The sequence below is a fragment of the Mesoplodon bidens genome (genome assembly GCF_964165515.1).
Source record: "Mesoplodon bidens genome assembly, chromosome: 12".
Lineage (NCBI taxonomy): Eukaryota > Metazoa > Chordata > Mammalia > Artiodactyla > Ziphiidae > Mesoplodon > Mesoplodon bidens.
This window is the reverse complement of record NC_138168.1, coordinates 7,646,094-7,660,447: the sequence shown is the minus strand read 5'-3', so window position 1 is coordinate 7,660,447 and position 14,354 is coordinate 7,646,094. Positions and strand designations below refer to the sequence as shown.

The 14,354-nt window shown below is 38.0% G+C and overlaps 1 protein-coding gene across 1 annotated transcript in view; it reads left to right on the top strand.

The window, feature by feature from the left end:
- The window catches only part of IRAK1BP1 (interleukin 1 receptor associated kinase 1 binding protein 1), a 38,553-nt gene that overhangs the window by 15,552 nt on the left and 8,647 nt on the right, over positions 1 to 14,354 (top strand). The window contains exon 2 of the mRNA XM_081250660.1: positions 5,919 to 5,984. Within this exon, the coding sequence (XP_081106786.1) occupies positions 5,919 to 5,984 (66 nt within the window). The remainder of the gene's footprint in view (positions 1 to 5,918; positions 5,985 to 14,354) is intronic.

Here is a 14,354-nt window from a genome sequence, read left to right as displayed (position 1 = left end):
ATCGTTCTCAAGATTGCTTTGGCTATTCGGGGTCTTTTGTGTTTCCATACAAATTGTGAAATTTTTTGTTCTAGTTCTGTGAAAAATGCCAGTGGTAGTTTGATAGGGATTGCATTGAATCTGTAGATTGCTTTGGGTTGTAGAGTCATTTTCACAATGTTGATTCTTCCAATCCAAGAACATGGTACATCTCTCCATCTATTTGTATCATCTTTAATTTCTTTCATCAGTGTCTTATAATTTTCTGCATACAGGTCTTTTGTCTCCTTAGGTAGGTTTATTCCTAGATATTTTATTCTTTTTGTTGCAATGGTAAATGGGAGTGTTTCCTTGATTTCACTTTCAGATTTTTCATCATTAGTATATAGGAATGCCAGAGATTTCTGTGCATTAATTTTGTATCCTGCTACTTTACCAAATTCATTGATTAGCTCTAGTAGTTTTCTGGTAGCATCTTTAGGATTCTCTATGTATAGTATCATGTCATCTGCAAACAGTGACAGCTTTACTTCTTCTTTTCTGATTTGGATTCCTTTTACTTCCTTTTCCTCCCTGGTTGCTGTGGCTAACACTTCCAAAACTGTTGAATAGGAATGGTGAGAGTGGGCAACCTTGTCTTGTTCCTGATCTTAATGGAAATGCTTTCAGTTTTTCACCATTGAGGACAATGTTCGCTGTGGGTTTGTCATATATGGCCTTTATTATGTTGAGGAAAGTTCCCTCTATGCCTACTTTCTGCAGGGTTTTTATCATAAATGGGTGTTGAATTTTGTCGAAAGCTTTCTCTGCATCTATTGAGATGATCATATGGTTTTTCTCCTTCAATTTGTTAATATGGTGTATCACGTTGATTGATTTGCGTATATTGAAGAATCCTTGCATTCCTGGAATAAACCCCACTTGATCATGGTGTATGATCCTTTTAATGTGCTGTTGGATTCTGTTTGCTAGTAGTTTGTTGAGGATTTTTGCATCTATGTTCATCAGTGATATTGGCCTGTAGTTTTCTTTCTTTGTGACATCCTTGTCTGGTTTTGGTATCAAGGTGATGGTGGCCTCGTAGAATGAGTTTGGGAGTGTTCCTCCCTCTGCTATATTTTGGAAGAGTTTGAGAAGGATAGGTGTTAGCTCTTCTCTAAATGCTTGAAAGAATTTGCCTGTGAAGCCATCTGGTCCTGGGCTTTTGTTTGTTGGAAGATTTTTTATCACAGTTTCAATTTCAGTGCTTGTGATTGGTCTGTTCATATTTTCTATTTCTTCCTGAGTCAGTCTTGGCAGGTTGTGCATTTCTAAGAATTTGTCCATTTCTTCCAGGTTGTCCATTTTATTGGCATAGAGTTGCTTATAGTTATCTCTCATGATCTTCTGTATTTCTGCAGTGTCAGTTGTTACTTCTCCTTTTTCATTTCTAATTCTATTGATTTGAGTCTTCTCCCTTTTTTTCCTTGATGAGTCTGGCTAATGGTTTATCAATTTTTTTTATCTTCTCAAAGAACCAGCTTTTAGTCTTATTGATCTTTGCTATCGTTTCCTTCATTTCTTTTTCATTTATTTCTGATCTGATCTTTATGATTTCTTTCCTTCTGCTAACTTTGGGATGTTTTTGTTCTTCTTTCTCTAATTGCTTTAGGTGCAAGGTTAGGTTGTTTATTCGAGATGTTTCCTGTTTCTTAAGGTGGGATTGTATTGCTATAAACTTCCCTCTTAGAACTGCTTTTGCTGCATCCCATAGGTTTTGGGTCGTCGTGTCTCCATTGTCATTTGTTTCTAGGTATGTTTTAATTTCCACTTTGATTTCTTCAGTGATCACTTCGTTATTAAGTAGTGTATTGTTTAGCCTCCATGTGTTTGTATTTTTTACAGATGTTTTCCTGTAATTGATATCTAGTCTCATAGCATTGTGGTCAGAAAAGATACTTGATACAATTTCAATTTTCTTAAATTTACCAAGGCTTGATTTGTGACCCAAGATATGATCTATCCTGGAGAATGTTCCATGAGCACTTGAGAAAAAGTTTTTTTCTGTTGTTTTTGGATGGAATGTCCTATAAATCTCAATTAAGTCCATCTTGTTTAATGTATCATTTAAAGCTTGTGTTTCCTTATTTATTTTCATTTTGGATGATCTGTCCATTGGTGAAAGTGGGGTGTTAAAGTCCCCTACTATGATTGTGTTACTGTCGATTTCTCCTTTTATGGCTGTTAGTATTTGCCTTATGTATTGAGGTGCTCCTATGTTTGGTGCATTAATATTTACAATTGTTATATCTTCTTCTTGGATCGATCCCTTGATCATTATGTAGTGTCCTTCTTTGTCTCTTCTAGTGGTCTTTATTTTAAAGTCTATTTTGTCTGATATGAGAATTGCTACTCCAGCTTTCTTTTGGTTTCCATTTGCATGGATTATCTTTTTCCATCCCCTTACTTTCAGTCTGTATGTGTCTCTAGGTCTGAAGTGGGTCTCTTGTAGACAGCATATATATGGGTCTTGTTTTTGTATCCATTCAGCCAATCTGTGTCTTTTGGTGGGAGCATTTAGTCCATTTACATTGAAGGTAATTATCGATATGTATGTTCCTATTCCCATTTTCTTAATTGTTGTGGGTTCGTTATTGTAGGTCTTTTCCTTCTGCTGTGTTTCTTGCCTAGAGAAGTTCCTTTAGCATTTGTTGTAAAGCTGGTTTGGTGGTGCTGAACTCTCTCAGCTTTTGCTTGTCTGTAAAGGTTTTAATTTCTCCACCAAATCAGGATGAGATCCTTGCTGGGTAGAGTAATCTTGGTTGCAGGTTTTTCTCCTTCATCACTTTAATTATGTCCTGCCACTCCCTTCTGGCTTGTAGAGTTTCTGCTGAGAGATCAGCTGTTATCCTGATGGGGATTCCCTTGTGTGTTATTTGTTGTTTTTGCCTTGCTGCTTTTAATATGAGTTCTTTATGTTTAATTTTTGACAGTTTGATTAATATGTTTCTTGGCGTATTTCTCCTTGGATTTATTCTGTATGGGACTCTGTGTCTCCTGGACTTGATTAACTAATTCCTTTCCCATATTAGGGAAGTTTTCAACTATAATCTCTTCAAATATTTTCTCAGTCCCTTTCTTTTTCTCTTCTTCTTCTGGAACCCCTATAATTCGAATGTTCGTGCGTTTAATGTTGTCCCAGAGGTCTCTGAGACTGTCCTCTGTTCTTTTCATTCTTTTTTATTTTGCTCTGCAGCAGTTATTTCCACTATTTTATCTTCCACCTCACTTATCCGTTCTTCTGCCTCAGTTATTCTGCTATTGATCCTATCTAGAGTATTTTTCATTTCATTTATTGTGTTTTTAATTGATGCTTGATTCATCTTTAGTTCTTCTAGGTCCTTGTTAACTGTTTCTTGCATTTTGTCTATTCTATTTCCAAGATTTTGGATCTGGGAAATAGAATCTTGGATCATCTTTACCATCATTATTCTGAATTCTTTTTCAGGTAGACTGCCTATTACCTCTTCATTTGTTAGGTCTGGTGGGTTTTTATCTTGCTCCTTCTCCTGCTGTGTGTTTTTCTGTCTTCTCATTTTGCTTATGTTACTGTGTTTGGGGTCTCCTTTTTGCAGGCTGCAGGTTCGTCGTTCCCATTGTTTTTGGTGTCTGTCCCCAGTGGCTAAGGTTGGTTTAGTGGGTTGTGTAGGCTTCCTGGTGGAGGGGACTAGTGCCTGTGTTCTGGTGGATGAGGCTGGATCTTGTCTTTCTGGTGGGCAGGTCCACGTCTGGTGGTGTTTTAGGCCACCTCTCTGCTAATGGGTGGCGTTGTGTTCCTGTCTTGCTAGTTGTTTGGCATAGGGTGTCCAGCACTGTAGCTTGCTGGTCGTTGAGTGAAGCTGGGTGCTGGTGTTGAGATGGAGATCTCTGGAAGATTTTCGCCATTTGATATTATGTGGAGCTGGGAGGTCTCTTGTGGACCAGTGTCCTGAAGTTGGCTCTCCCACCTCAGAGGCACAGCACTGACTCCTGGCTCCTCAATTTGGGATGATTTGTTGTCTATTCATGTATTCCACAGATGCAGGGTACATCAAGTTGATTGTGGAGCTTTAATCCGCTGCTTCTGAGGCTGCTGGGAGAGGTTTCCCTTTCTCTTCTTTGTTCTCACAGCTCCTGGGTCTCAGCTTTGGATTTGGCCCCGCCTCTGCGTGTAGGTCGCCGGAGGGCGTCTGTTCTTCGCTCAGACAGGACAGGATTAAAGGAGCAGCCTGTTCGGGGACTCTGGCTCACTCAGGCCGGGCGGGAGGGAGGGGCACGGAGTGCGGGGCGAGCCTTTTGGGAGGTCTGGGGTCTCCTGCCAGCGTTCAGTAGGTGTTCTGTAGGAGTTGTTCCACGTGTAGCTGTATTTCTGGTGTATCCGTGGGGAGGAAGGTGATCTCCGCGTCTTACTCTTCCGCTATCTTACCCCGAATTTTCTTCACTAAATTTTAGAACCCTTTTGAAATGTAAATAAGAAATTTAACTTTTTAATCAGAATTATATAACCTATACTTACCCAGAGAATCAAAAAGCATTAATATTACTTTTCTAAGAACAGACTGGCTTGGGTCCAGTATTGCAGGAAATATTTATATCATAATGGTATAGCATGTGTGTTTACTGAGTGCCTTCTGTGTCAAGCATTTTATTTACAACTTTTCATTAAATCCTCAAAACAGTCCCATGTGATATTGGGGTAACAGCAGTGAATGGCAGCTTGAAGCAAAATCTTAGGTCCTTGCCTGGGAATCGAACCTGGGCTGCCTGGGTGAAAACCAGGAATCCTAACCACTAGACCACCAGGGGCTAGTGGCTAGAAGTAGAGCCCTGGCTCTTGACCTCTTTGAAAAATGAATTTTACAGAGACCAAGTTTGTAAAGCAGACACAGAGTTTATTAGAAGCACAGTACGTGTGGTAGAGCACAAAGAAAAGCAGCTTATTTAGGACAGAAGCAAAGCAGAGCTACACACTCAGAGAAGAGTGTGGGCATCTTTGCTAATAAAGAGCGCTAAAGGGGTGGTTTAAATTGCTTATGTAGGGGCCATCTTCCGAGTCTTTTTTCCTCTGGCCAATCATCTTGCTTGCTCCCCATACCCGATCTGACTCAGGGTCCTGTCTAATGTGCATGCGCATCTTTTGGCCAAGATGGATTCCAGTGTGAGGGTCTCTAGGAGACTGGCAGAACATATTATGGGTTAGCGCCCCCTCCCTTTTTGATTCCCTAGGAACTTTTCTGTACACGTGCAGTTGGGGAGGTCTCCTTGACCTGAAGAATGAAAGATGTGGTCATCTTATCTTTTCACTGCAGCAGAGCTTAGTTCCTGTCTGCTCCTACTGTTATCTTTTTCCTTGAAATGTCGTCAGGGGCCAGGGTGTGGCAGGGAGACTAGCTCCAATTGCTCAGTCTGACACACTCCAGCTGCTCAGCCTGGGGCCAGTCTACCTCCTACCTCACATGTAGTGTAACCTAATTTTATAAATGTGGAAACTAAATCTCAAAAAAGTTGAGTAACTTGCCCAAAGTTGTGTACTATATGTTCAGTAAATTTGTATTATTTGTATATTAAACATTTTTAAAACTCTAACATTCCTACAACATTCAGAATGCTTTATGTACAAATAATTCTTCATATATATATGTATACAGCACCCTAAGTTCATACTTTTTGTACTAGCTAATGTAAAAATTACTACAAGTGTAGTGATGAAATTCAGTTATGATGAAATTTCAGCAAATATGTGTAAGTTTCTGAATTTATTTTATGTTACTTTTAGGAAAGTTTTAAAACACCAGGCACACCAGTTCTTTCTGCATATTTTGTCATTCTGATTTTAATAAGTTCAGGTTTAGACTTTATGTTTTAGAGTAATTGCATTTAGTAACCATTTAGTAATTATTGTCTTGTACTTTCTGTTTCAGTCAGAAAATGTAACTGTGACAAAGGATTTTCAAAGGGTAGAAAATGCTTATCACATGGAAGCAGAGGTATGTACTTATATTAAATAATTGGAAACAGCACGACTTTGTGGGGACAGTTTGCATTTAATTTTATTCTTGAAACTCAGTGTATACGAGAAATGCTTCTCATGGTATTGATAAAAGATCATTTTTCTCAATCATTTTTGGTGTTACATATCTGGGTGAGCTTTTAAAATAAATTTAATGAGATTTAAGAGAAATTGTTTTGAAATGGAATAAAAATAGCAGAGGGAATTAGCATTTAATTGCCACCTGAATAAAATTTTAGTAATGTTATCATCTAGTAAGCAGGAAGCACTACAAAAGAAAAATTTCTTCTCCTCTGATAAATAGCAAATTAATAGTCATAGAATAAAGGATTGAAAGACTTTTCAACATTCTTTTGTTTCACAATGCAATTTTATTGTTTTCTGTTCAGGTTTATTTAAAAATAAAAACTACTCAAATTAAAAAGAACAAATTAAAAAGAACAAAATATTTTTGTATACTCAATTAATGAAAACATTTAGTTCCTAAAACTGTCGAGCTTTTTACTTATCTTTAAAGATTGTATGATCAGGATTTTATGACATCAGAGTATGTTATATGTACTTGTGGCTAGGTTACAAGACTGCTCTCTCTTCCTGGCTCCAAACATCTTGGGGTACATTGGGGCAGTCAGGCTGCCTCCTTTGCCAGAGGAAACAAACAGGAATGAGATTAGAATGGAATATTGTTTATCTAATCAGAGAATCTTTGCCATTAGAGGTGGAAAATACCTCAAGAAATCACCTAGTCCTACCTTCAGGCAGATAATAAATTATTTTTTCTAATTTTAAGGGTGTGACCTTAGGCTTAGATAGCTTAGGCTCAGATTTTTCAAAGACCATATTATAAGAATTAGAATAGGGCTTCCCTGGTGGTGCAGTGGTTGAGAGTCCGCCTGCTGATGCAGGGGACACGGGTTCATGCCCCGGTCCGGGAAGATCCCACATGCCGCGGAGCAGCTGGGCCCGTGAGCCATGGCCGCTGAGCCTGCGCGTCCGGAGCCTGTGCTCCGCAACGGGAGAGGCCACAACAGTGAGAAGCCCGCATACTGCAAAAAAAAAAAAAAAAAAAGAAAAGAATTAGAATGGAAATTAGGATCCTGGCTTCTTACCTCTTGAGATAGTAATTTCCACAACACACTGTTGTCCCTACACTTACTTTAATAAATTTATAATTTCTTCACTTAAAATTTAATCATCTTATGATGATTTTAGGGGTCCATTTGGCAAATGTATTCTGTAGTAGTGGGGACCAAAACATACCTTTCAAAACAGGATGAAGAGTGGTCTGGTAAGATTCCATATTATGGAAGTCAAAGACTGGGAGCTGTTCTAGCACTCCTCCAGTAGTTATTACCTGTTCGGACTTCAGGTTGTAGTGAACATAGATGGGCTCTGGTTATCTTAGTTAATGCGACTTGTTGTGAGGGTACACTAGTAAGTACACTAGGAGGAAAAGGAACAGTCCCAGCAAACATTCAACCAGGCTTCATGGAAAACTGGCAAGTTTTTCAGACTGATTTATTCTAGGGACTGACCCGCCAGGTACAGAGTGTGCTTTCGAGCTGCTTATTTTGTTGTAAGACATGGCTAAGTGAGGACTTGGCTAAACTCTGCTCCTCGTCCTTTTTCTGTACTTACCTTTTTAATGTCTTATATTTGAATTTCTTAAGAGAGAATCTGATTATATTTTGTATAGGGCTCCCCAGTAGCCAGAACTCTTATATAGTGTAGTCTAATACGTGATTGCCCTTAAGTCAGCATCGGCAGAGACCAGGATGGTAGGGTCATGAGGTATAAAGTATGCCAACCTGTGCATAAAGAACAATGTGTGGCTTTATGGCTATGGCTATAGTGAACACCAAAACCTAATATCTGATGTATACCAATATTCTCACAGGTACTTAAATATACAGACTGAGATTAGATGGTAGAACATTACTTTTCACATAATATCTGAAATTTTCATCCCGAAAGGCACTTCAGAGATTCTTTTTCTAACCTCCCACCTACCCTGCTGCTTCAGCTTATTTTAAAGATAAGATATTGAAAGTTAGAAATTATCTAAGTGAGTTCTTTAAGGGTGGGTGGGTGTTTGTATGTTTGGGGTTGGAGTAAAACCTTGGCTTTGCAATTCTTATATCTCTACTCTTTCCACTTCTCATGTTGTTTTCCTGTTACAGTTTCAGTGTTGGAGGGATTTTAAAAACCTGGGATATAGTAGGCATTCAGTAAAAGTCTATTAAATAGAAAAAGTAGTATAACCAGTTTCCCCCCTCCTTTTCCTTGCATGTTTCCATGTGTCAGGTGTTTTCCATACGTTATCTCATCTAATTTTAACTCTTCATCTTTGTTGTGAAATATTTTATACATAGATAGGTATGAATATAAAAGGCCAATTCCACCTTCAGACATCTAATCAATATACAATTTTCTAACATTAAACCAAGAATTGACTTACTAGTACTTATCCATTTTAATTATGTACCTCTCCAAGGACAAAACAAATATTTCTTCTTAGAAGTATATACTTGAGGTTCAGTATCATATTAATGCTACTTTTTTCTTCACCAAGTGTAAGGATCCCCAGTTTCTTTGGTCATTTCTTATACGACAGACTCTCTCTTTTGTTAATCAATTTCCTCCTAAAGCATCTATAACTATAGTGTCCTAATTGTGATTCCATATTAGAGAAAGATGATTATCTTCCTTATTCTGGAATGTTTATTTCTAATAACACATACACGCCTGAACATTTTGGCACTTGCATCACATTGTTCCCTTCTGTTGAGCTTACAGTCATAAACAATGATTACAACTAAAAAAGTGTCTTTCTCACTTGGGGCTTTTAAATCATATTTCTCCTGTCATCTTACAGTTTGTTATTATCACCCTGTGTTGAGCAAAAATACTGCTCAAAATTAAAGGCCAACTATAGACTTTTTCAGAAAGCTGAAAGAATTCATTACCTGTAGACTTGCAATACAAGAAATGCTAAATGAAATTGGGTAGGTGGAATGAAATGGTACTAAAAAGGAATAGGAATCTACACAAAGGAATGAAGAGCACTGAAAATGGTAACTACACAGGTAGATATGATATTTTTCTTATATCATCTCTATATCGCTACATCTATATAGAAGGTAATTGTTTAAACAAAAATGGTAATAATGAACTTTAGGAATTCTAACATATGTAAAAGTAAAACATACAACAGCAATAGCATGAAGGTCAAGAAGGGAGAAATAGAAGTATAATATTGTAGGTTTCTTATATATGAAATGGTATATCTCCTGAAGGTAGATTGTGATAAATTAAACATGTATATACTATAAACTCTAAAGCAGACACTAAATTAACTACAACAACAAGAGTTATAGCAAAGAAGCCAATGAAGGATATCAAATAGAATAATAAAAATATACTCAATCCCCCCCCCAAAAAAAGGCAGAAAATGGGGAGGGGGAAAAAAGAAAATATGAGACAAATAGTATAGCAAGATCAGAGGTTTAAATATACCATATCAATAATCACATTAAATATAAATATTCTAAATACCTCCATTAGAAGGCTTATATTTCAGATTGTATAAAAAAAACACACCTCACCTGTAAGCTGCTTGCAACAAATGTACTTTTTTTTTCTTTTATTAATAGAATTTATTTTTTTATATCTTTATTGGAGTATAATTGCTTTACAATGATGTGTTAGTTTCTGCTGTATAACACAGTGAATCAGCTATACATATACATATATCCCCATGTCTCCTCCCTCTTGCGTCTCCCTCCCACCCTCCCTATCCCACCCCTCTAGGTGGTCACAAAGCACCGAGCTGATCTCCCTGTGCTATGCAGCAATGAAGTGAGAGAGTAGCATTAACATATATACACGACCAAATGTAAAATGGATGGCTAGTGGGAAGCTGCTACATAAGACAAGTGTACTTTAAATATGAGGGCACCAACTGGTTAAAAGTAATGGCAGACTTTCAGTTTCTTAGTCTACGTGTTAGGAGCTTAGAAGTCACCACTGCATCCTAACAAGTAAAAAGCTGAAAAAAACCCTGAAAAATCAACAACTCTTCTAGGATCCATAAGAGAGGTGAGCATACAGGGCACACTGCTACCCCCAAAACTGGAGAGACAGACAGGCAGACACAGTGAGTCACAGCTTACCAGAGCAGAGACAACAGAAACCACCTCCAGAAACGGTGCCCGGGTAGGAAAATCTGAACTATAATTGACAAATTCCTGGAGGCTCAGTGTGGACAACTCTGAGAATTAAAACTCTAGAGAATCCAGTCATAGAGGGGGACCCACAGTTTTGTGAGATTTACCTCCACGTGCTCAACTAGGTTCTCACTGTGAATATGTGAAAAAACTTCCCTAGTGTGTCTGGCAGAGGGAGGGGAAAAGGAACCATTTTGAAATATGCCAGAGTACTCTGTTCTTCTTAAGAAAGTCTGTCCTCAGGAGAAACTAGGTAAGCAGACCTTAACCTGCTGGTATATTATCAGAGCCTAACTAACCAGAGGGAAGGGAAATACCAAAATCCAATCCACTCTAGCCATTTTCTTCTACCTAAAGAGGAGGAGAAAACAACAACAACAACAACTCAGAAATACTTGTGAAGTTCAGTCTGGAGGCAGTGGCTCACTAAAAAACTGAGAATCATAAAACAGTAGAACACTTTCCCTCTCCCTATATCTTACCACCACATTACTAAAGACTTATTTACAGCAGTTCCTTTTACTCAGTATATCATGTCTAGTTATCAAGGAAAAAATTACAAGGCACACCAAAAGGCAAAAAATGCAGTTTGATGAGACAGTGCAAGCATCAGAACTAGAGATAGTAGGGATGTTGGAACTATCAGACTGAGAATTTAAAACAAATATGATTAATGTGCTAAGAGCTCTAATGGATAAGTAGACACCATGAAAGAACAGATGGGCAACATAAGCAGAGAGATTGAAATCCTAAGACCCAAAAAGTAATACTAGAGATCAAAAACACTGTAACAGAAATGAAGAATGCTTCTGATGGGCTTTTTAGTAGACTGGATGCAGTAGAGGAAAGAATCTCTAGGCTTGAGGGTATCTCAATAGAAACCTCAAAAACTGAAAAGCAAAGAGAAGAAAAACTGGGGGGAAAAAACCCAGAATATCCAAGGACTACGGGACATCTATAGAAAGTATAACATACACATAATGAGAGTATCAGAAGGAGAAGAAAGAAAGGAACAGAAGAAATATTTGAAGCAATAATGACAGAGAATTTCCCCAATAAATGCCCAAAAAGACCCCTACTGGTGAGCTTATTATTTTCAAACTACAAAAAATCAAAGATAAGGAAGAAAACGTGAAAGAAGCCAGAGGTAAAAACACCTTACCTATAGAGGAAGAAAAATAAGAATTATATTTGACTTTTCCTCCGAAACCATACAAGAAAAGAGAGAGTGGAGTTAAACACTTAAAGTGTTGAGAGAAAAAAAAACCCAACCTAGAGTTCTCTACACAGTATCCTTCAAAATTGAAGGAGAAATAAAGACTTTCTCAGACAAAAATTGAGGGAATTTGACTAAGACTGTTTCTTTGGGGGGTGGGGGTGTTTTTTGTTTTTTGTTTTTTCTTTTCTGGCCGCACCATGCAATTTGCAGGATCTTTCCCAACCAGGGATTGAACCAAGGCCACTGCAGTGAAAGCCCAGACTCCTAACCACTAGGCCAGCAGGGAAGTCCAAAAATTGAGGGAATTTGTTACCATTAAGGCTGCCTTGCAACAACTGTTAGAAGAAGTTCTTTAGAAAGAAGGAAAATAATACAGATCAGAAACCTGGATCTATGTAAAGAAAAGAAAAACATCAAAAAAGGAGTAAGTGAAGGTAAAATACTTTTATTTTTCTTATTCTTTTTCTTAACTTCTTATTTTATACTATAGTTGATTAACAATGTTGCATTAGTTTCAGGTGTACAGCAAAGTGATACAGTTATACATATACATGTATCTCTTCTTTTTCAAATTCTTTTCCCATTTAGGTTGTTACATAATATGGAGCAGAGTTCCCTGTGTTATAGATATTTTTCTTATTCTTAATCAATCTAGTGAATAACAGTTTGTTTAAAGTAATAGCAACAATATATTCAATTTTGTATGCTTATGCATGTTTCTTATATATATACTTGTGTATGCTGATATATAAGTGAAATGAATGACAGTAATGATACAAGAGATGGGATGGAGGAATTAGGATTATTTTGTTATTATAAGGTACTCACACAACCCATAAAGTGGTATAGTGTTACTTAAAAGTGGACTTGGATTAGCTGTAAATATGTATTGCATACTTTAGAGAAACCACTAAAAAAAGCTTAAAAATATATAACTGATATGCTAAGAAAGGAGGAAAAAGGGAACCATGAAATGCTCAGTTAAAATCACAAGGGCTTCCCTGGTGGCACAGTGGTTAAGAATCCACTTGCCAGTGAAGGGGAAATGGGTTCAAGCCCTGATCCGGGAAGATCCCACATGCCGTGGAGCAACTAAGCCTGTGTGCCACAACTACTGAGCCTGCGCTCTAGAGCCCACGAGCCACATCTACTGAGCCTGTGTACCATAACTACTGAAACCCATGCACCTAGAGCCTGTGCTCTGCAACAGGAGAAGCCACTGCAATGAGAAGCCCGCACACTGCAACAAAAAATAGCCCCCGCTTGCAGCAACTAGAGAAAGCTCACGCACAGCAACGAAGACCCAACACAGCCAAAATAAATAAATAAATGAAAAATTTTTTTAAATCACAAAAGGCAGAAGACAGAACTTAGAAAAAGGAACAAGGGCAACAAATAAACAGTAAAGAATATGGTGGATATTAATCCAACTATATCGGTAATGCTTTGAACATCAGTGGTCTAAACGCAGCAATTAAAAGACAGAGATTGTCAAACTGCATCAAAAAACACTACCCAAGGGCTTCCCTGGTGGCGCAGTGGTTGAGAGTCCACCTGCCGATGCAGGGGACATGGGTTCATGCCCCGGTCCGGGAAGATCCCTCATGCCGTGGAGCAGCTGGGCCCGTGAGCCATGGCCGCTGAGCCTGCGCGTCCGGAGCCTGTGCTCTGCAACGGGAGAGGCCACAGCTGTGAGAGGCCCACGTACCGCAAAAAACAAACAAACCACTACCCAACTATATGTTATCTATGAGAAATCCATTTTAAATATAAAGACATATATAGATTAAAAGTAAATCCATGGAGAAAAATTAATCATGCTAACACTAATCAAAATTTCTTTTGAGTCACTATTGTAATTTCAGACACAACAGACTTCATAACAAGGAGTTATCAGGGATACAGAAGGGCATTATGTAATGATACAGGGGCAATTTTCCCAGAGCCATAACAATCCTTGGGGACTTCCCTGGCAGTCCTGTGGTTAAGACCCTGCACTTCCAGTGCAGGGGGCATGGGTTCGATCCCTGGTTGGGGAACTAAGATCCCACATGCTGCATGGTGGCACAGCCAAAAAAAACAAAAAAAACAAAAAAACTCCTTAACGTGCATTCCCCAACTACATGAGGCAAAAACTAATAGAACTGCTAGGAGAAATAGATGAGTCCACTATCATAGTTGGAGTCTCCAACTCCCTTTATCAAGAAGGGACAGATTCAGCAGGCATAAAATCAGTAAGGACCTAGTTGAACTTAACAGTACCATCAATTCACTGGATAGAATGGACATCTATAAATTACTTCCTCCAAAAACAGTATTCTTCTTCTCAAGCTCTCATGGAGCATTCACCAAGATAGAACACATTTGGAGTTTGGGTCTTTTGAGCACAAGCCACCCATTCTCATTGCTTGGCCCTGCAGTAAACCTTTACTTCCCCCACCCCCACCGCCAAAAAATACATTTTAGGCCAAAATTTATACGTTAACAAATTTAAAAGGATAGATCATATAATGTCTGCTCTCTGACCACAGTGGCATTAACCTAGAAATCAATAACAGAAACATAATTGGAAAATCCCAAAATACATGGAGATTAAACAACACACTTCTAAATAACATGGGTCAATGAAGAAATCTCAAGAGAAATTTTAAAATATATAGAACTAAATGAAAATGAAAATGTGTGAGATACAGTGAAAACAGATTAGAGAGAAATTTTAACACTGAATGCATATAGTAAAAAGAAGAAAAATCTAAAATAAATAATCTAATGTTTCCACCTTAGGAAACTAGAAAAAGAAGAGCAAATTAAGTCCAAAGTAAGCAGAAGAAAAATAATAAGAATTAGAGCAGAAATCAGTGAAACTGAAAACAGGAAATCAATAGAGAAAATTAGTGAAACC